At 39.5% G+C, this 22142-nt stretch overlaps 1 protein-coding gene across 1 annotated transcript in view; it reads right to left on the reverse strand.

Annotated features, from left to right (window-relative positions):
* Positions 1-9467: 9467 nt before the first annotated feature.
* cpsf2 (cleavage and polyadenylation specific factor 2) overlaps positions 9468-22142 on the reverse strand; it is a 41834-nt gene continuing 29159 nt past the window's right edge. The window contains exons 14-15 of the mRNA XM_043697209.2: positions 16928-17062; positions 9468-11909 (exon numbers count right to left, since the gene is read on the reverse strand). Of these exons, the coding sequence (XP_043553144.1) occupies positions 11817-11909; positions 16928-17062 (228 nt within the window). The 3' untranslated portion in view covers positions 9468-11816. The remainder of the gene's footprint in view (positions 11910-16927; positions 17063-22142) is intronic.

Here is a 22142-nt window from a genome sequence, read left to right on the forward strand (position 1 = left end):
AAGATAAAAAGGAAGGAAAAGAAAGCAATGAGCCTCATGCCCTCCTGCAAGTCCTTCAATTGTTGGCTGATCTGGAGGCTTAAATTTGTTGCTGGCACCATTTGTGTTTCTGGTCCGAGGTGAAGTCTGGTGACTTGGAATGAAAACTCTCTCTCTCTTATACCGCGTAACAACCGGCCAGCACAGAAAAGCAGATACAGAAAACAAGCTGCTTGCAAATGCAGAAAACACATTTTGATTGTGCCATCTGCGCTGCGTCTAAGGATGTTCACAGGACTCATTCAAGGTCATGCAGCTGTTGAATATCATCAACTATTTTATTCCTCCTGCTTATCCTATACATGAGGGCAATGCATTCTACTTGGACTTCAGCGAAGCTGTTAATAAGGTCCAGCATAGAAAACTGATAGTGAAGGTAAGAGCCCATGGGATCCAAAGAAATTTGGGAAATTTGATTCAGAATTGGCTGAGGAAGCAAAAAGTTGAGGTGTATTTTTCCAACGGGAAGCTAATGTCCATGTGGGGTTCCATAGGGATCAGTGTTGGGACTCTTGCTGTTTATGGTTTATACAAATGATTTAGACTTGAATGCAGGAGGGTTGTTCAGTACGTTTACAGTTTTATTTCAGTATTTACCACAAAAAATGGTAAGGTGGTAAATAGTGAGGATAGCCTTAGATTACAGGAGGATATAGATGGGTTGGTCAGAGACAAGTGGAATCCTGTGCTGTTCAATAAATATTGCCATGAGAGTTAGGGCACCTGAAGGACATGGGGCTGTCTTAATTGCGATGTGAACATTCCCCTAGAGCCTTAAGAAAGTTGGACCTATTAAAAGGGAATCGGGGACAACTGGGTAATGGCATGTACTGGACAATCACAGGTCGGAAAGGGATGCGGGGGTAATGCTGAAAACAAGCAGTGAAAATAGGAACTGTGTGTGTATGTGGGGGGAGGGGGGTGGATCGCGGGGTGGTGGGGTCAAGGGGGTGTCACTGAAGGCCTGTCTTGGACAGATGTTGAATGCATTCAATAGGCAGAGGCCAAACTCTGAGACAGGGATGGGTTGGTGCAGGCTGGTGTTCTTCTCCTGTATAACCTTGACATATTCCAACAGAGTAAATACCACAGAATTGGTTGACAAGAAAAGAAAGCCTCTGCTCACAACCACACTAGTAAGGGGAGCAGAGATCGTTTACCCCATTATCACACCGGGCCCAGGAATGACTTGGTTTTAGTCCCCACAGGAACAATATTGTACCACAGGGTGTAATATCACGTCAGACATTCTAAACCTGATTCTTTCACAGTTTCTGGGCTGGTGTGCATTTGAAATAGAGCATTTGTATGAAATCCTATCTGATTTACGGGGATGACTAGTTGTGGGAATATACAGTCAAATGTATTGTATTCCCAGGATAAGGAGAAGGGTCAGCTCTTCATGATACAAACAGGGATTGTCAAAAGATTTGTTGTTGCGTCACCATAGTCTTACCAGACCATAGTGGCTGCTCTCTCATTAGAGAGATAGAGAAGCAACTGGTGGCGATTTAACATGAGGGTCATCAGACCTCAGGCGAAGGAAAAGGTTGAGAAGAAGAGTCCTTTATGGTAACCTCAAACCAGTGATGAGAATTGAACTCACACTGTTAGTATCACACTGCTTTGTAAACCAATGATCTGGCCAACTGAGCTAAACCAATTCCCTGTCAAAAGATGCCACAACTGCATTCAGCACAGAAATATCAATTATCAATAGTCAAGATGATACTGAACCTTCAAAGATCAGCTACAAAAAGTTCCTGGGGATGAGAATGTGATACAGACAGGAGAGGTACATGAAGATCAGACTATAGCTATCCATTTAAACAATGCCATAATGCAGTTGGAATCTCATGCACACTCCATTAATGAGTTAATCAAGGAGGACAGCAATGCTTCTGCTCAGGCAGCAAGGAATGACGCGTGTAAATTTTATGCCAATTGAAGGACACTATTGGTGTAGGGGACTCGAGAGAAGGCTCTGCTCCTTCTTGCATTAGTAATCGGCACCTCATGACACCCAATCCTTACAGCAACTGTCTGAGCCCATGTCAGCTCTGGCTGGCTACTGAAGCCTTACCAGTTCCCGTGGACTGTGGTCAGTCAAGCCACATAATCACAGAATAGTGTAGAAGCTGATATTAAGAAAGGCCCAACAGCATACAACAGTGTACCCCATGGAAAGCATTGGAGTCATCCAAAGTGGGCTTTCTATGCGTTTCCATCGTATGTGGTGAAGTGGAACACACTATAACCTTCACCGACCTCAAAGACTAGCAGGTGACAGTAGAACTTTTTAGATAGGTCCATGAGTGAGTTGAAGTCTGAAGTCGCATGGAGGTGATGGCCCAAGTCTATGCAGCACCTTAGATAGTAGATTCTGGCAGTGGAACATACTGTCTAATGACTAGCATCAATTAGTACAGAGCTCACAACAACACCTGGCGTCCGGCAGCTGAGCGGCCCAAGGCAAGAACTAATATTTGAGGAGTGAAAACAAGACTGGGAAATTTGGCCAGCTTTAGTCAGAGGAAAAATTCTCCAGAAAAATTAAACACCATGAAAGGCAGCCCTGGAGTTAAATATTTCCAGACTGGGAAAACAAATATATTGGGAGCTCAGAATCATTTCAGTGTTATTGGGGGGGAATTGGGTGTCTATGTTTCATTTACATTATTCATTTATAGGAATGTGTCACTTGCAACGCCAACGTGTGCAACCCATCCCCAATTGCCCTTGAACGGAGTGACTAGCTAGACCATTTCAGAAGGCAGTTAAGATTCAATCACATTGTTGTAGATTTGGAGCACGTGTGCCAGATCAGGTAAGGATTGCAGATTTCTTCCCTAACACATTAGTGAACCAGATCAGTTTGATTGATGGTAGTTGTCTTTGGGTTTGCATTGCCAAAATTAGTTTTTTATTCCAGATTTATGAATTAATTTTAAACTCCATCAGCTGCTATGGTAGGATTTGAACTCGTTTTCCCAAAGTATTTGTGAGGGCTTATGGATTACTAGCCCTTAACATTATCATCATCAAGGTTGTCTCTCTCTCTGTTTTCTGCAGTCAAAACCAGGTTTAAAACTTAAGAAAACCAGTTCATCTTTCCTTCAGCAGTTGTTGTCAGATGTGCCTTCTAACGGATAGTTCAGTGACCTTCTATTATTGAATCAGCCATCTCTTGCAAAGCAGTGGAAGCATCCAAAGAAAGACAAATGAAAAGCTACAATCTGTGCAGCATAAGAATCACAAAGATCATCTCAGAAACCCATGATATAAACCACTGAATAGGCTCTGCAGTTTTTCTGCCCATAATTCTGTCTGTGTTGTATAAGGAGGATCTTCGAAGAGGATTAGAGTTTTAATTTATAGTGTTATATGCCAATGATGTCAAACTATTTACCCTATAGCTAAAGTCTAATTACTTGCAATAAATGGTCATTCTTGTTATGTGCAGAAACCTGGTTTCTGTTTTCTGTCAATCCAGGTCTGCAAATCAAGTAAACTGGGAAGTTTTGTGTACTTATTTCAAAATCTTGACATCAATGAAGATTCGGGAATAGTGAGGCTTGATTACTAGCACACAACTCTAGTGAGACGTAACATTCAGGACAGTCAAAGAGTTGGAACTGGTGTTCTTACAAACTGCAAAATGAAAAAAGTAGAGTGAATTTTAATTTAATAATGGAGGCAAGAGTTCAAAATTGGGAAGATGTAGTGGATCAAAGTGTGGGGAAAGTGCAACTGAGGGGGGGAAAGAATGTGGGAAATGATAAACAGGTGACAGGAAGGGATAGAGAATGCAGATAAACAGATACAACTAAAGATTACAAATATAATAAATGGACAAAACTTAAAGCACTTCATTTGAATGCACCTAAAACAAAATAGGTGAACTTGCTATACAAATTGAGATAAATAAGTACAATCTAGTGGCCATAACTTAGACATAGCTGCAGGATGCGACCTGAATTTTGAAGGGTATGTGACTTTTAGGAAGGACAAGAAGCTAGGAAAGTTTACAGATGTAGCTCTGTTAGTCAAAGATAACAGCAGTTACAAAAGAGGACATTAATTCAGGAAACCAGGATATAGAAATAATGTGCAGGGGTGAGGAATGATAAAGGCAAGAGGTCACTTGTGGGAGTTGTGTGCAGGCACCCCCTAACAGTAATCACATGGTCGGACAGTATCAAGAAAGAAATAATGGGAGCTTGTCAAAGGGGTACAGCAATTATCATGGCAGATTTTTGCCTACATAGAGACTGTGAAAATCAGTGGGGAAGAAAGGAGGAATTCATTGAATATTTTGGACAGTTTCTTAGTCATGCGTTATGGCAGAGTGAGACACACCTAGGTTTGACCAATGACATAGAATTAAATACTAACTCCATTGTGAATGCACTCCTGAGCAGCAGTGACCATAATCCAATTGAATTTGACAGACAGTTAAAGGGAGAGAGTGTGGGTCTGAGGTTACTATTTTGAATTTAAACAAAGGCAATTATGAGGGCATGAAATGAGAACTAGGGATCCAGTGAACTGATAATTTCGATTGAGGGATAGATCAAAAGAGAGACAGTGGCAAACATTGAAGAGGATATTCCAGAAAACGCAGAAGATCCATTTTAAACAATAAGAAAAATTCTAAGAATGGACCTGCCATCTGTGGTTGACTAAAAAAAGTCAAAGACAACATCAAACTCATATCAAAGGCATATAAGTTCTGCAAGGATAAATGGTAAGTCAGAAGAATGGACAGAATATTTTGATGCAGCAAAGAATTACTACAAGATTAATAAGGGGGAAAAGTTAAGAGTACAAAAGAACGTTAGATAAAATTAGATAAAAAGATACTAAAAGATTCTTCAGATTATTTTTTAAAAGTTAACAAAGTAAGTGTTGGTCCTGTAGAAAACAAGGCTGGGGAATTTGTAATGGAGGATAGAAATGGCAGCCAAATTGATAGATATTTTGCATCAGTCTTCACTAGATAGGATATAAGGAGGATCTTGGAAATAGTAAATCAGGAATTGAAAGGGAGGAAGGACTCAAGAATATTACAATTACCAGGGAAGTAGTACTGAGCAAATTATTGGAACTGCAAATTGACAAGTCCCCAGTTCCTGACTGATTTCGTCCTAGGGTCCTAAAAGAAGTAGCCAGTGAAATAGTTGATGTGCTAGTTTTAATTTTCCAAAATACATTACGTTTAGTGACAGTTCCTTTAGATGGAAAATAGCTAGTATAACTCCTTTATTCAAAAGGGTGTGAATGCAGAAAGCAGGAAACTACAGGCCAGTTAGCTTATCATCTTTCGTAGAGAACATGTTAGAAACTATTATTAAAGACTTTATAGTACTTGGATATGTTCAAGGTAATCAATTAGAGCCAACATATTTTTGTCAAAAGAAAATCACATTTAACTGATTTGTTGGAATTTCTTGAAGAAGTAACTTGTGTTGTGGAAAAAGGGGAACCAGTGCTTGTATTGTATTTTGATTTCAGAAGGCGTTAGACAAGGTGCCACGTCAAAGGTTATTGCCAAAAAGCTCATGGTATAGGGGTAACATATTAGCATGGATGGCAATTGGCTTGCTAACAGGAAACAGGGGGTTAGAATAAATGGGTTTTCTTCAGGCTGGCAGAATGTCCGGGGATGGCATTGGGGCCTCAACTCTTTACAATGCACATAAATTATTTGGATGAAGGGATTGAAGGTATGTCATTAAATTTGTCAATGACACAAAAATAGATAGGAAAGTGCGTTGCCAAGAGGACAGCAGCATACAATGCGATATAGACAGGTTAAGTGAGTGGCAAAGATCTGGAAAATGAAGTACATTGTGGAAAAATGTGGAATTGTTCATTTTAAAAAAACATGTTGAAATGGTGAGAGGTTGCAAAACTCTAAAATGCAAAAAGATCTAGGTTTTCCTAGTGCATGAGTCACAAATTGTTAGTATGCACTGGCAGCGAATAACCTGGGAAGCTAATAGAATGGTATGGTTTAAGGTGAGGGGAATTGAATCAAGAGTACGGAGGTTATGCTTTAGTTATATGGGGCATTAGTGAGATAGCATCTGGAGTACCGTGTACAGCACAAGCACTCCCCAGGTCGCAAACTGGTTCCGTTTGAGTCCATTCACAAGTTGATTTATATGCGAGTTGAACACAATGCAGGGCAATATTGAATACCCATTCGTAAGTACAGGGAAATGTTCATATGTCACATCGTTAAAACTACCTCCACACATGGGATCGTGTTCATTTGTACAACCATTCATCGTACTTACAGAAGGATATTAATACATTGGAAACAATTCAAAATGCTTTTCCAGCAACTTCTGTTTTTGTTTCTGATTTACAGCATCCACAGTTCTTTCAGTTACCATTTGCCTGCATTTGGTCAATATCCCTGTAAACCTTTCCTATCCGTAAACCTGTCCAAATGTCTTTTAAATGTTGTAACTGTACCTGCATCTACCACTTCCTCTGGCAGTTCATTCCAGATACCAACCACATTGAGTGAAGTTGTCTCTCAGGTTGATTTTGAATTTTTCCCCTCTTATCTTAAACTTAAGCCCTCTAGTTTTGAATTCCCCTACGATATGGAAAAGACCTTCGCTATTTACCTTATCTATGCCATCATGATTTGATTTATTGTAATCACGTAAATCTCTACAAGGTCATCCCTCAACCTCATATGCTCCAGGGAAAAAAGTCCCAGCCTGTCCAACCTCACCTTACAACTCAAACCCACAAGTCCTGGTAATACCCTGATAAATTTTTTATGCACCCTTTCCAATTCAATAATATCCTTCCTAGAGCAGGGTAACCAGAACTGTAGACAGTACTGCAAACGTGGCCCTGCCAATGTCCTGTACAGCTGAAAATGACAATATTGTGACTCAATATTCTGACCAATGAAGGCAAATGTGCCAAATGTCTTCTTTACCATCTTGTATATCCATGACACCAACTTCAAAGAGTTGTGATTAAACTTACAGCAGTCGTGATCTTATTGGCTGGCAGGGCAGGCTCTTACTCCTTGTTCATAGTTAATGACTTCTGGGTGTCATACATAGGAGGCTGAATGGATCGACTCCTGCTCTGTCACCTGCCCGCTCAATCGCAAATTAAAATTTACTTTACAAATCCCTAACTGATATATAATCTCATCCCAGATTTTAAATTTTCATACATGTGGAAATATTAGATTGCTTACAGTGTGGAAACAGGCCCTTCGGCCCAACAAGTCCACACCGACCTGCATACCACCCAGACTCCTACATTTATCCCCTTCACCTAACACTACGGGCAATTTAGCATGGCCAATTCACCTAACCTGCACATTTTTGGATTGTGGGAGGAAACTGGAGCACCCGGAGGAAACCCACGCAGACACGGGGAGAATGTGCAAACTCCACACAGACAGTTGCCTGAGGCTGGAATTGTACCCGGGTCTCTGGTGCTGTGAGGCAGCAGTGCTAACCATTGTGCCACTGTGCCACTAATGGGATGCACTCTGGAAAGATCAGAAAATTATCATCTCCAACATATTCTCCAGTGTTTCATTGAAGTAGCTTTTCATTTGTTATGAAATTGTATGTATACTGTAATAAATGTAGATGCTTTCATTGTACTTACTGCAATTTCACTCATAATTGTTGCAATTCCTGTAAGTATTTTGTTTATTTTACGGGTACAATATTTTTTGACGAATAACTTGTACTATTACAAATCTTTCAATGCTACGTAAAATTTCAAACAGAATCTAATGTAACATCTAGAATATTTAAGTACATCTTTTACCTTGAAGAAGCTTGCCTCAGACATGTAAATACAGCAATCTTACTTCTACATTCATATTGATGAAGAGGAAGTAATTCATTCTTTCCTGTCACACTTAAAATATAATACTCGAACAAGACTTATAATTCTGTAGAAATGACATTGTTTTGAGGCCTCTTCTAATATACCATTTAACTGACAATAATATGAAGTACATAGGGTTAGGATTAGGTCACCTAATCCCTCAATCCTGTTCTACCATTCAATACGATCATGGCTGATGAGCAACCAATCACTACTGAATCATCTTTGTCTCATATTCCTTAAAATCTTTGGCTGCCAAGAATGAATGCAGAAAAGATGCCTTAATCACCACAAGGCATACCTAAAAATTAGGTTCCAATCTGCTGGAACAGATGGGGTTATTACATGGGGTTATATGGAATCAGTATTCTATAGGCAGAACAAAGCAATCCTACAAACAAAGGACCAGATCACAGTTCTGCAGATCTACCTCATCCAGTTATGAATAAATGTGAGGAATGAAATGATTAAGTGGAGGAGGCTCTATGAACTCCCCATCCTTAATGCCTGCAGAACCCAGCACTTGAGTCAGTTCCACATTCAATGAGAACATTACTGATCTTTGATTTGCATCCCTTAATACTTCAGTCTCACAAAAGGAAATCAATCTCAGTTGCACAATTATTTATTGATCAACATCAACTCCATTTGTGCAGGATAGTTCCAAACATCTACCATCTTTTGAGGAAGAAGTGTTTCCTCATTTCAGTCCCGAAAGTTATGGTTCTAATTTTTCAACTGTGCTCCTAATTCTCAACTCCCAACCAGTGGGGTTTCTCCTAACTACTGTTATCTTCATATCTTAAACTGCAATGATAGCACCCTTGAACCTTCGAGATTCCAGGGACTTTAATTATGTCTTGCACCCATTCACATGTATCTGAAAACCAAGTCTCTTTGGTTTTTCACTGGTTCTAGCATTTCAGCATTTATAAAGTTTGGTCGAAGATGGATGACCTCACATTCTCATTCACTTAATCTATCAGTGTCTCTTAAAACTTCAGATTTCCAATCTACACTGCTTACGATACCATTTAACTGTGTGTCAACACCAAATTTAGATAAGCGGCATTGATCATCAAAATCATTAATAAAATTAAATGTTACCCCTTGTTTTTGAACTGAAAGTTATGTAACAATATTATTTCATGTAGCAAAACGTTTAAGCAGAGTAATTAGTGGTAAATATTGAGACATAGAAAAAAGTAATGCATATGTTGTGTGTTAATTGTAAAGTTATCTTGCAAATGAAGTGCATTCAGAAATCTATCCTAGCTAATTACTGGTTACACAATTTGTTTGTCTAAGTTCTGTTGGCTAACTAAAGATTGCAGGGGTCTTTTATTTTTCTTGAACTAAAGGTGCAACTGAAATACTTCAAGCTGCATGGTGCATAAGAAGCTACAAGAAATCAATTTATAGCCATCATACAAATTTAAATAAATTTGACCGTCCCGAGGCAACATTCCCTGAATCGAAATAAAATAATCTTGTGAAACAACTAAGTTTGGCTCCATAATAAGAACAAAATAAGTTACACAATATTAAGGATACAAACAGGTGGAATTTATTCTGAGGAAAGATATGTTATTTTACAATGGCAGAGGAAACATTTTACTAGCAATTAGCCCTGTTTTATAGGTCACTATTGAAAATGGAATCAGAAAATGAATTGAACATAATTTATCCTCTGAGCCTGGTTGAGTGCATTGTTATACAGGCATTAATCAATCAATTGCTTGTGAAACTATGTTTTTACCACTTATAACTTATTTATGCCTTGTTCTCAAGACTAGCTTCCATTTCAAAACTAAATATGCCAGAAATTATACAGTGAGTCTTCAACATTCGTAAACAGAATACAAATGGACATTCCTAACATAACCACTTGACAGAAATCCTAATTTGAGCTAACCAGCCACAATGTGCAATTTGTCTACTACCAAACAGCAGCAACATAAATCATTAAGAATCTGAAAATGAAACAATATTTTATTGGCATTTTTATTTCTCGCGTATAAAGTTATAAAATCTTGCACATAATGTGTACAGTATTTTTTTTAAACTGAGAGATAGCATCTGGGAGACTACATATTTTGTAAGGCTAGAAATAAAACATTTAAAATAGTTAATGCCTAGGAACTTCCATTATAGGAAGTGTTGGTCAGCATTTTTCAACTGTTTACATTTCTAATTGAGGTATTATTCTGAGGTTTGCAATATTCTGCCACATCAGGAAATCTATGCCCAAATACAAAACATTTTTAAATCCAAATATTGTGCTCCAATAAATATTCTACTGACCTGGATGTATTTTAAATGAAATCTGAGATGTCAGAACAGTGCTTCTCCAGTATGCTGTACCAGAATCAATAGTATTTACAAATGTATGATTTAGGAGCAGCAGTAGGCGACTTGATCCCTTGAACCTACTCTGTCATTCAAGAGGATCATGGTCACCTTTAATTTAATAAATGTCAATTGTATTTGTAACCACTGAATTTGTATTTTCCTAATTTTGATTTACGATCGGGAGGTAATGTAATGCTGTAGTAAAGGAAAAGGAGCTTCCTTGGGGCATCCAGGTGATCAGACAAGGCACATTTACAAAGGAGTAGTTTCTTATGCTTCCTCTCTTTAGATTTGTAATCTTCTCCATTTTATTTTTGAATGTGGGTAATAGATGATGTAAGGTAATACACGAAATTGTTGGTGAACAACTCTCCTCAAAGAACAGTTCACCTTTGACTTTTTTCCATTATACTGTTTTTTAACCAAAAAAAACTAATTACTAGCTCTCAGAATAGTTTTTCCTGCTCTATCTTTATTATACTAGAATTTCAGTAATATGAAAATACAACTGTGCAAATTAAAAATTATACTTTCAACATACCTCGAATGATCACAGTGTGATGGGTAGTAGGGATACCACAATTGATCTCAGCATCCCTCAGTTCCAAGACTCAATTCTTCCAGAGCTCTTGGCATGATTTCTTATAAAGAGGGATCTATAGAAAACTCATGTGACTAGATATCAAGGATAAGATAAGATATCTCTTACAGTCAAATAAATCTCCCAACACTCACCATCATGGACTAGAGTTTCCCATAAGGAACGAATTTGCCAAAAGGAAATTTAAAGCAGTTTTATAAACAATTTAATTACTTATTTCTTGGGATTCAAAGTTAAGTCAAAACCTTAACCTATAAACATAAGCTCAAAATTAAATTACCCTTTATAAACGTATTGTAACTATTTACCAAAACTCTTCAAAAGAAAACTGTATGTTGATGAATTCAACAATTATAGCTTTACTAAAACCTAATAACCAATCTCAAAAGCTTTATAATACAATGTTAAGGAAGTGAATAATAACTCACTACAAAAGACAACCTTGGACTCTCAAAAACATGAAAAACATTAAAATTATTTCAAGCTGCATCAGCTGAAAAACTATCCTTCAGATTTGTCCAAATTCTTTTCCTCACTATACAAGAGATTAAGCCAATTTTTCACAAACTAATAGGTTGAACGTTGCGATGTTTTAATTTGTAGCTTTGGCAGTTTTATCAGAAAACCAGGTAAAATAAATCTTGTCATTCTTTGTATAGTTTTTTGAACCAGTGAAATGTACTCCATGTTATCACCAAGAAAATATAGAGTAAGAACTGGTGAAGACAGAACATATTCAGATTTAACAGAATAGTTCCACACAAATTTCTTCTGTAGAGTTGAAAGAAAACAGATCCAAATTATGAGCAAGTCCTACTGCATCAGGAAAAGATGTCCAGATTTTTGTTTTACATGTCACAAGTATTTTCCAGCACAGTGATGATCGAGGAAACCCCATGAGAGTAAAATCCATTGTCTTTCAAGATTATTCCAGGTCCAATTATACAATTGCGTATTGTTCATATAAGAGGTCCCGTATTTTATAATAATCTTCACATAAACATCCCTCCAGTCCAATACGTCCTGTCTCAGTCTGCAAAGAAAATACAAAGAGCAATAAGAACTTAAAAGTGGATCCATCCCCTCTTCAGAAGCAAGTGTAGGAAAATAGGTCTTAGGAGCAGAATTAAGCAATTTGGCACTTCAAGTTTACTCCAACATTCAACAAATCTCAACTCAACTTTCCTATCTGCTCTCCCATATCTCTTGTTTCATGCAGGAATCACAGAAAACTAGTATGTAGGTACAGCAGGTAATCAGGAAGGCAAATGGAATTTTGGCATTTATTGCGAACAGAGAATAAAAGTAGGGAATATTGCTGCAACTGTGCAAGCATTAGTGAGACGACACCTGGAGTTATAGAACATAGAACATTACAGCGCAGTACAGGCCCTTCGGCCCTCAATGTTGTGCCGACCTGTCATACCAATCTGAAGCCCATCTAACCTACACTACTCCATGTACGTCATATGCTTGTCCAATGACGACTTAAATGTACTTAAAGTTGGCGAATCTACTACTGTTGCAGGCAAAGTATTCCATACCCTTACTACTCTCTGAGTAAAGAAACTACCTCTGACATCTGTCCTATATCTATCACCCCTCAATTTAAACCTATGCCCCCTCGTGCTAGCCGTCACCATTCTTGGAAAAAGGCTCTCCCTGTCCACCCTATCTAACCCTCTGATTATCTTATATGTCTCTATTAAGTCACCTCTCAACCTTCTTCTCTCCAACGAAAACAGCCTCAAGTCCCTCAGCCTTTCCTCGTAAGACCTTCCCTCCATACAAGGCAACATCCTAGTAAATCTCCTCAGAACCCTTTCCAAAGCTTCCACATCCTTCTTATAATGCGGTGACCAGAACTGTACACAATACTCCAAGTGCGGCCGCACCAGAGTTTTGTACAGCCGTAGCATAACCTCATGGTTCTGGAACGCGATCCCTCTATTAATAAAAGCTAAAACATGATATACCTCGACACGGTCCTGTCCCCATTAGTCCAAGAACTCCCCACCTACGTTCGTGACACCACCCACGCCCTCCATCTCCTCCAGGATTTCCGCTTCCCCGGTCCCCAACGCCTCATCTTCACCATGGACATCCAGTCCCTGTACACCTCCATCCCCCATCACGAAGGACTCAAAACACTCCGCTTCTTCCTTTCCCGCCGTACCACCCAGTACCCTTCCACCGACACCCTCCTTCGACTGACCGAACTGGTCCTCACCCTGAACAACTTTTCTTTCCAATCCTCCCACTTTCTCCAATCAAAAGGAGTAGCCATGGGCACCCGCATGGGCCCCAGCTATGCCTGCCTCTTCGTAGGGTATGTGGAACAATCCATCTTCCGCAACTACACTGGCCCCACCCCCCATCTTTTCCTTCGCTACATTGATGACTGTATCGGCGCTACCTCGTGCTCCCACGAGGAGGTTGAACAGTTCATCCACTACACTAACACCTTCCACCCCGACCTCAAATTCACCTGGACAGTCTCGGACTCCTCCCTCCCCTTCCTAGACCTTTCTGTTTCTATCTCAGGCGACCGAATCAACACGGACATCTACTACAAACCTACCGACTCCCACAGCTACCTGGACTACACCTCCTCCCATCCTGCCCCCTGTAAAAACGCCATCCCATTCTCCCAATTCCTTCGTCTCCGCCGCATCTGCTCCCAGGAGGACCAGTTCAAAATACGTACAACACAGATGGCCTCCTTCTTCAAGGACCGCAATTTCCCCCCCGACGTGGTCGACGGTGCCCTCCACCGCATCTCCTCCACTTCCCGCTCCTCCACCCTTGAGCCCCGCCCCTCCAACCGCCACCAGGACAGAACCCCACTGGTCCTCACCTACCACCCCACCAATCTCCATGTAAAGCGCATCATCCGCCGTCACTTCCGCCACCTCCAAACAGACCCCAGCACCAAGGATATATTTCCCTCCCCTCCCCTATCAGCTTTCCGTAGAGACCACTCCCTCCGCGACTCCCTTGTCAGATCCACACCCCCCACCGACCCAACCTCCACTCCCGGCACCTTCCCTTGCAACCGCAGGAGGTGCAACACTTGCGCCCACACCTCCCCCCTCACTTCTCTCCAAGGCCCCAAAGGAAACTTCCATATCCGCCACAGATTCACCTGCACCTCCACCCACATCATCTACTGCATCCGCTGCAGCCGGTGTGGCCTCCTCTATATTGGGGAAACAGGCCGCCTACTTGCGGAGCGATTCAGAGAGCACCTCTGGGCCACCTGGACGAACCAACCCAACCAACCTGTAGCACAGCATTTCAACTCCCCCTCCCACTCCACCGAGGATATGCAGGTCATTGGACTCATCCACCGCCAAACCACAACAACCCGACGGTCGGAGGAGGAGCGTCTTATCTTCCGACTGGGAACCCTCCAACCACAGGGGATGAACTTGGACTTCACCAGTTTCTTCATCCCCCCTCCCCCCACCTTGTCTCAGCCGGATCCCTCCAGCCCGGCACCGCCTTCCTGACCTGCAGTCTTCTTCTTGACCTCTCCGCCTCCATCCTACTCCGACCTATCACCCTCACCTTGACCTCTTTCCACCTATCACATTTCCAACGCCCCTCCTCCAAGTCCCTCCTCCCTACCTTTTATCTTCTCCTGCTGAACACTCTCTGCTCATTCCTGAAGAAGGGCCTGTGCCCGAAACGTCGAATCTCCTGTTCCCTGGATGCTGCCTGACCTGCTGTGCTGTTCCAGCAATAAAGTTTCAACTTTGATCTCCAGCATCTGCAGACCTCACTTTCTCCTAAAACATGATATGCCTTCTTAACAACTCTGTCAACCTGGGTGGCAACTTTCAAGGATCTGTGTACCTGGACACCGAGATCTCTCTGCTCATCTACACTACCAAGAATCTTACCATTAGCCCAGTACTTTGCATTCCAGTTACTCCGACTAAAGTGAATCACCTTACACTTGTCCGCATTAAACTCCATTTGCCACCTTTCAGCCCAGCTCTGCAGCTTATCTATTGTATCTCTGTAACCTACAACATTCTTCATCACTATCTACAACTCCACCGACTTTAGTGTCGTCTGCAAATTTATTAACCTACGTTTCTATGCCCTCATCCAGGTCGTTTATAAAAATGACAAACAGCAGTGGACCTAACACCGACCCTTGCGGTACACCACTAGTAACTGGACTCCAAGATGAACATTTCCCATCAACCACCACCCTCTGTCTTCTTTCAGCAAGCCAATTACTGATCCAAACTGCTATATCTCCCACAATCCCATTCCTCCGCATTTTGTACAATAGCCTACTGTGGGGAACCTTATCGAACACCTTGCTGAAATCCATATACACCACATCAACCAGTTTACTCTCATCTACCTGTTTGGTCACCTTCTCAAAGAACTCAATAAGGTTTGTGAGGCACGACCTAACTTTCACAAAACCACGCTGACTATCCCTAATCAAATTATTCTTTTCTAGATGATTATAAATCCTATCTCTTATAACCTTTTCCAACACTTTACCAACAACTGAAGTAAGGCTCACTGGTCTATAATTACCAGGGTTGTCTCTATTCCCCTTCTTGAACAGGGGAACCACATTTGCTATCCTCCAGTGTTCTGGCACTATTCCTGTAGACAATGGCGATTTTAAGATCAATGCCAAAGGCTCAGCAATCTCCTCCCTGGCTTCCCAGAGGATCCCAGGATAAATCCCATCCGGCCCAGGGGACTTATCTATTTTCACACTCTGCAGGATTTCTAATACCTCTTCCTTGTGAACCTCAATCCCACCTAGTCTAGTAGCCTATATTTCAGTATTCTCCTCGACAACATTGTCATTTTCTAGAGTGAAAACTGTTGAAAAATATTCATTTAGTGCTTCCCCTGACTCCACACACATATAGTTTTGCATATAGTTTTGGTCCCCTTACATGAGGATGGATATAGGTGCATTGGGGCAGTTCAGAGGAGATTCACTAGATTGACTGCAGAATTGAACAGTTTGTCTTATGAGCAGTTTAGGCCTATACTCTGTAGAAGAATGAGAGAGAAAATTGAGATATGTAAGATGCTAAAGGGGATTGACAAAGCAGATGTCAAGCAGCTGTTTCCTCTGGTGGCAATCTAGAATGAGAGGTCATAGCTTTAGGTAAGGGGTAGCAGATTTAAATCAGACATGAGGAGAAATTATTTCTCTCAAAGAGTCATGAATCTTGTGGGATTCAGTATAGTGAATGCTGGTACATTGAATACATTTGAGGAGGATGCAGACAGATTTTTAATTAGCAATGGGTTGAAAAGTTATCAGGAGTGGGCAGCAAAACAGAGCTGAGGCTGAGATGAGATTGCCCATGATCATATTGAAAGACGGAGCAAGATCAAGGGATTGAACCCATATTCTTAAGATTCGAACACATCCCTAGAACATTAATCTGAATCACTAACCAATTATATGACCGCTACGCCAGCGCCTCCATTGGAGTGCTATAAATCAGTTTTATTTTCACTTTAAGGTATTTCATATAGGACAGGTTTTTATCATGAGCATCAATCTGAGACTAGAAGACAGTGCAGCAGCGCACAAAACTTTCTGAAGTTTTATATTTATAATTGATCTAATTGAACTAGATAGAAAAAGATTAAAGTGCATTCAGAAATGTTGTCTATCACTAAAGAACAGTATACTTTCCCTGTGCTTTTACCTAGATACAGAGCAAAGAGCAGGATGAATAGCTTATTACACACAATCTTCACCTTGCTGTACAACTTACTGTAACAATGGGTTTTTACACACTCGAACATAAGCAAAACAAACATATGATAAAAAGAACAAAACGCTTAATTTGCATTTTCCTTCCAACTAATTTTGCTCATCAAGGGTTTTACAAAGATAAACCCAATTTGTTTTCCTGACTTATCGGATTATGACAAACCAAAGGAAATTCATTTTCACCATATAGGAATGATAAATCTTACTTCTGTACAGATGTCTGTTACCTGCTGTAGGTCTTTTCATACTGTTAACTTCTAAACAAAAATACTTACTCTTCGAACAGCGACCAAATTGTTGCAGACCAGAACACCTCCAACAAATTCTGCTTGAATACCTTCCCGCAAAAGAACTTGTTTAAAATCAGATAACCTTGGCTCATTAATGAAGACTGCTTGATGACCAGGAACCTAAAAATGTTGGATTAAAAATTCAATTAAAATCACTCTGCAATTTTGCATTTTCATGGTTATCTTATTGAATAAATGAGAACTTTACACAATTAGTGCAACAAATTAGACAACTTACAGGGTAGAGTCAGAAACAATTTAGTAAGCAGATTTTTAATTAGTAATGGGTTGAAAAGTTATCAGGAGTGGGCAGCAAAACAGAGTTGAGGCTGAGATGAGATTGCTCATGATCATATTGAAAGACGGAGAAAGATCAAGGGATTGAACCCATATTCTTAAGATTCAAAACATCCCCAGAACATTAACCTGAATCTTAATGACTGATGCCAGAAAATGAGTTTTTTATTCAAAGCAAATCCATGGTTGAATGATATGGAGCAGACATAGTGGGCACGTAGTGAGAAAGCACAGCATCTTGCTTGTTGATAATTTTATCACTGACCACTGCAATGTTTTGTTTCAACAGGATTAGTGCAGCAAAATTTTGTCAATTTCCAATATTGCATCTGTATTCAACATTTTACCATATTCATAGAAACAAGGTATGCCTCAGACTGTTTTGCTACTAAAAATGAGAAATTGATGTGCAACTTTTCATGACTGGTCTTAGATGATTCCAGAAGAAAATATCTGAAGACCAACTATCAAGAGTTTTAGCAGAAGTAATTAATCTGAAATGTTAGCCTTAGGTTTATTTCTCAACAGATACTATTTGACCTGCTGACTGTTTTCAAAAGATTATGTCGCTATTTCAGAAGTTCTTTAGTTTTAGGTCATTGGAAATTGAGAAATGATTTGCATTTGTATTTTATCTTGAAAGTTGGGTGATTACATCAAGATCATGTTTACTGCCTATTCCTGGCTGCTCTGAGGTAATGGCAATGACCAATCCTCAATGAGATGCTGGTCCTATTAGGATAGGGAAATAAAAGTTTTGACCCAATGATGATAAAGGAGGTAGCGAGATATATCATATATTCTCATGAGACTGATGCCCTACGCTTTCAAGGCAACAAAACTTATGGGAATGAGAACTGTTGTCAATGTATGTGTAATAAACTAATGCAATAAATGTTGCAGACAGTATGTTCTAACCATAGTGGTTTGACAATGTTTGGAGTTGCTCATGAATTAAGTGACAGAGGGATATAATCAAAGAGTCTGCTTCGTCCCAGATGATGCTGATCTTCTTGGGCGTTACCATGGCTGTATCCAGCTGGTAAGTAATGACCATTCCATTACATGCATGGCTTGAACTTTACAGCCACTGCATTGTTGAGATTGGTCTGGTTAAATATTTGGTCTATGGAAACCTCAGGACATTGTTGATAGGTAATGTTGAAGGTAAAAGGGGAATCTTTTTTTGTTGGAAGTGGTCAGCGGTTCATATGTAGTTTGAATATTACCAAGCACATATCAGCCCAGGGCTGTTTATTATTCACATTCCACTAAAGGCTGACATGACTGATCAATTAGAGAATTCCACACATTCACTACCCTGTGGGAGAATAAATTCCTTTGCATCTCAGTTTTAAATGATTTCCGCCTTATTCTGTTACTTCAGAATTAGAACTAAATTTATTATCATATGTAAAGTACAAAAGTAATGAAAAATTTACAATGTTGCCCCTCAAAGCACTATCTTAGGCACAAAGTATCTAAGGTACAAATCTTAGATACAAATAGAGAAATTAAAAAAAAAGGTTACTTTGTCCCCTAGTTCAAGATTCCTTCACTAGTAGAAAGATCTTCTCAACATCAACACAATCATGCCCTTTCAGAATATTGTGTTTCAATAAGCCATCCCTCATTCTTCTAAACTTTATTTAATAAAGGTTTAACCTTCCTCCCACTAATCAGCCTAGTGAATCTATTTTGAATGACTCCAATGCCAGACTAGCCTTTATAAAATACAGGGACCAAACTGTACATGGTATAGTGTGGTCTCACTAACATCCCTGTAACAAGACTTAGTTGTTTTTAAAGTCCAACCCCCTCTGGCAATAAAAATCAAAACATCATTTCCCCTAATTACTTGCTACAATTTACATGCTAACGTTTTTGTGTTTCATCCACAAGAACACCCAGACCCATCTGCGCTGCAAGTTTGTGCAATCTGGCAGAGATGAAAATGGTTATACAAAGCATGTTGCCCTGAAGTCTGGCACTGATTCCATGGGGATGCAATGATTGCCCTCAAGTAAGCAGGCCAATACTCCTCTCTGTTGCTAAGCCACCAACTATCCCAATTCCCAATAAGGCCAGTTTTGCCGAAGCTCACTAGTGCTTAAGCAGTCAAGTATTCTCATGATGTCAAATGTAGCTACTTCGTTTCTCAAGCATTCAATTCTTGTATGGAATAGGTTGATGAAATTCAGAGTCAAAAAGTTTGGCAGGGCTCAAACTGAACATTTGCAAGCAGTTTATTGATGAGAGATGGGCCCTAAGACAGAGAGTCTGCAGCACCTAGCAAAACTGGTGAGAGGAGAAACTGGGACTGGGAATCAACATCACCAACAGATATGTCAAGAAAAGGATCCCAGACAAGCAGTTAGAAACAAAGACAGTTTTATTGGAGTTGATTGATGAGTAATTTTACTTTAAATTGAAGAAGGGAAGAACATTGTAATTAGCCTGAAAGTAGGCTCAATGCATGGCAGGACGGTTTGACTGCATTCAATGGCCATTCTATGTCATGTGTGGTTGATACTTCATGTGGCCTAAATGATCACATGTGTCTATGTCTCCAGCTGTAAAAAAAATTGACAGCGAGATTTTGGATCTGTAGCGATGGCTGGAATCAATGTGATGCATCTGCAAAGCTGAGAACTACATGGATAGCACATTTAACAAAATAGTCACTGTTGGGTTAGCCCATGGCCAGAGGTTGCACAAGATGGCTGCCCGTTGGCATTTACTTGGCATAAATATGGCAGAGAAGATTTTTAGCTGCAGAAACAGAATTAGCTTGCTGTGTGCAGAATTGAAGTGAGATCATAATTTAGGACAATGGTAATTTGGAGAAGCAGATAAATTCAAGGTAACAGGGTCCAGGCTGGACAAAGGATCTTACAAATTAATATATAAGGAGTTCTGCACAAACCCACAGCTGCAGGTGTCTGTTAAAGACAGTCTGAGAAGAGATGTCTAGGAACAGACAGCCCGAAGTTTGTAGTTTAGCAAGAATTTTTTAAAAAAGTATGATCCCACGATAACAGAGACAAATGGTAAGGTAAAAGAAGAATGACATTATGTCTTGTAAAACTCTAGGAGTTCAGACAAGTTCACTGAGCTGTGAAAGTAATTGAGTTTGTCTTATTAATGGAATAGTTGTTGTCTTATTGAGTGAATGAGTTAGTGGCGAAATAGTTAGAGTCAGGTCAATAAATTTAATTTAGAAGACATCATGTGACTAGAACGAGTTATAGTTGCAGCTGCAAGATGGAGGGACAGTGTTTACCTGACCTTCCAAGGTCAGGTGGGAAAGAAGCTGCTGAACTCATAGGCTTAGGTGTAACCACATAACTCTTTATATGACTAATCTTCTATTAGAACTGATATTATAAATTTGATAGCAATTAATAAGAATTAGCATCATTTTGTATCGCCTGTGATTAAAGTAGTAATAAATAATAAGATGGGTAAGAGAATTTGATAAAGACAGCAAGGAATATAATGAATAACAGAATTCAAACAATCCTTAGAAATAAACAGGTCGGGTAAATGTCTGAAAAAAGAACCCCCATTAACACTGGAATGTAAATTAATGGGATACGCTGTAAGATCCCAAGGCCAGATGTTAACGATGTCTGGTAAGCATCATGAGATCATACAGGGAGTGTCCATATTGATCGGGTGTTTTACAGAATTGGATGCAATCCTGTGAAAGGATTAGGGGGATGGAACAATGATATCAATGTTGCATGTAATTATTGTAATGCAAAATGTATAAAAATTATGTATTTGGCTAGGGAAGCCAAAGTGTCACTGAACTCTCTTCCAATCTGAGCAGTGATTAAGAGGGCAACTGGACCCCACATGAAAGCCAGATTCGGAGTGGTCTCTGGCTTCTCGCACGTGTGGTAAAAGAGCTGTGATTAAAGATCACTTGTATTGCTGAACACAGAGCTGGAGACTCCTCTTTGACATCTCTCATCTTTCCACAATGGACACATCACAGTTTAAGACAAGACTGGTAGACAAGGAACGGGGGATGGCTAAGCAATCTAGAACAACTAAGCAGGATGTGTAGTGCCCCCTGAGTCTATCTAATTCATGAGCCATTTTCCATTTTGAAGAATAGACAATGAAATAAACCAATGCATTGGCTTTTCTGACAGTATGTATTTCTCTAGAAAAGAACCAATTTGTTTTTATACAAAGTTATAGCTTCTGACAAGGGCAAAGGCAGAATATTAATTCCATTTGTAATTTAATTAAATCTAAATTTTAATCAAATTACCAACTGTTAAATTTCAGTTATTTTGTTTACAAGCTTTAATCTTTTGTTTCTGGTCACTCAACTCAACTTATATTGAAGAGGAGAAAAACTTAGAAAAGCCATCAACAAGATGTCCTCAACATCAACTCTTTCTATCAGTAACATGTCTTGACACTTAATTGTACAAGGTTTTCTCTTTAAAGTAAGGCAATTGAAGTGTGTTTCCAAATCTGTTCTGCCCTGGTTCCTTTTTTAAAAAACATATATAAAGAATCAAATAAACCCTAGTTATTTCATACTAATTACTGGCTTCCAGGAGTCAAGTAAAACTTTAATTTTGATCCAAAATGAAGTTGAGATTTCTAAAGTTAAATGAACCATGGATGTGTATGTTGGAAATATAAATTTACTTTAAGTTATACTTTTTCAGACCCATGATTATGAAATCTTCCTGTTGCTAGATCTTTGACTGATAAATAATTTCACATGATCTGTGCAAGAGAAAGCTAGAACATATTTTGAAATCCAGAATAATAATATTGCAAGCTATATCTTAATACAGAAGCTGGATAAATAATTGAACTATGGCACTTAAATGTCAATATACATTTCACATTAAAAAATCTTTTTTTACCTAAA

This window comes from Chiloscyllium plagiosum, unplaced genomic scaffold (genome assembly GCF_037043375.1).
Source record: "Chiloscyllium plagiosum isolate Xiang-an unplaced genomic scaffold, Cpla_swu_hap1 HiC_scaffold_8, whole genome shotgun sequence".
Classification (NCBI taxonomy): domain Eukaryota; kingdom Metazoa; phylum Chordata; class Chondrichthyes; order Orectolobiformes; family Hemiscylliidae; genus Chiloscyllium; species Chiloscyllium plagiosum.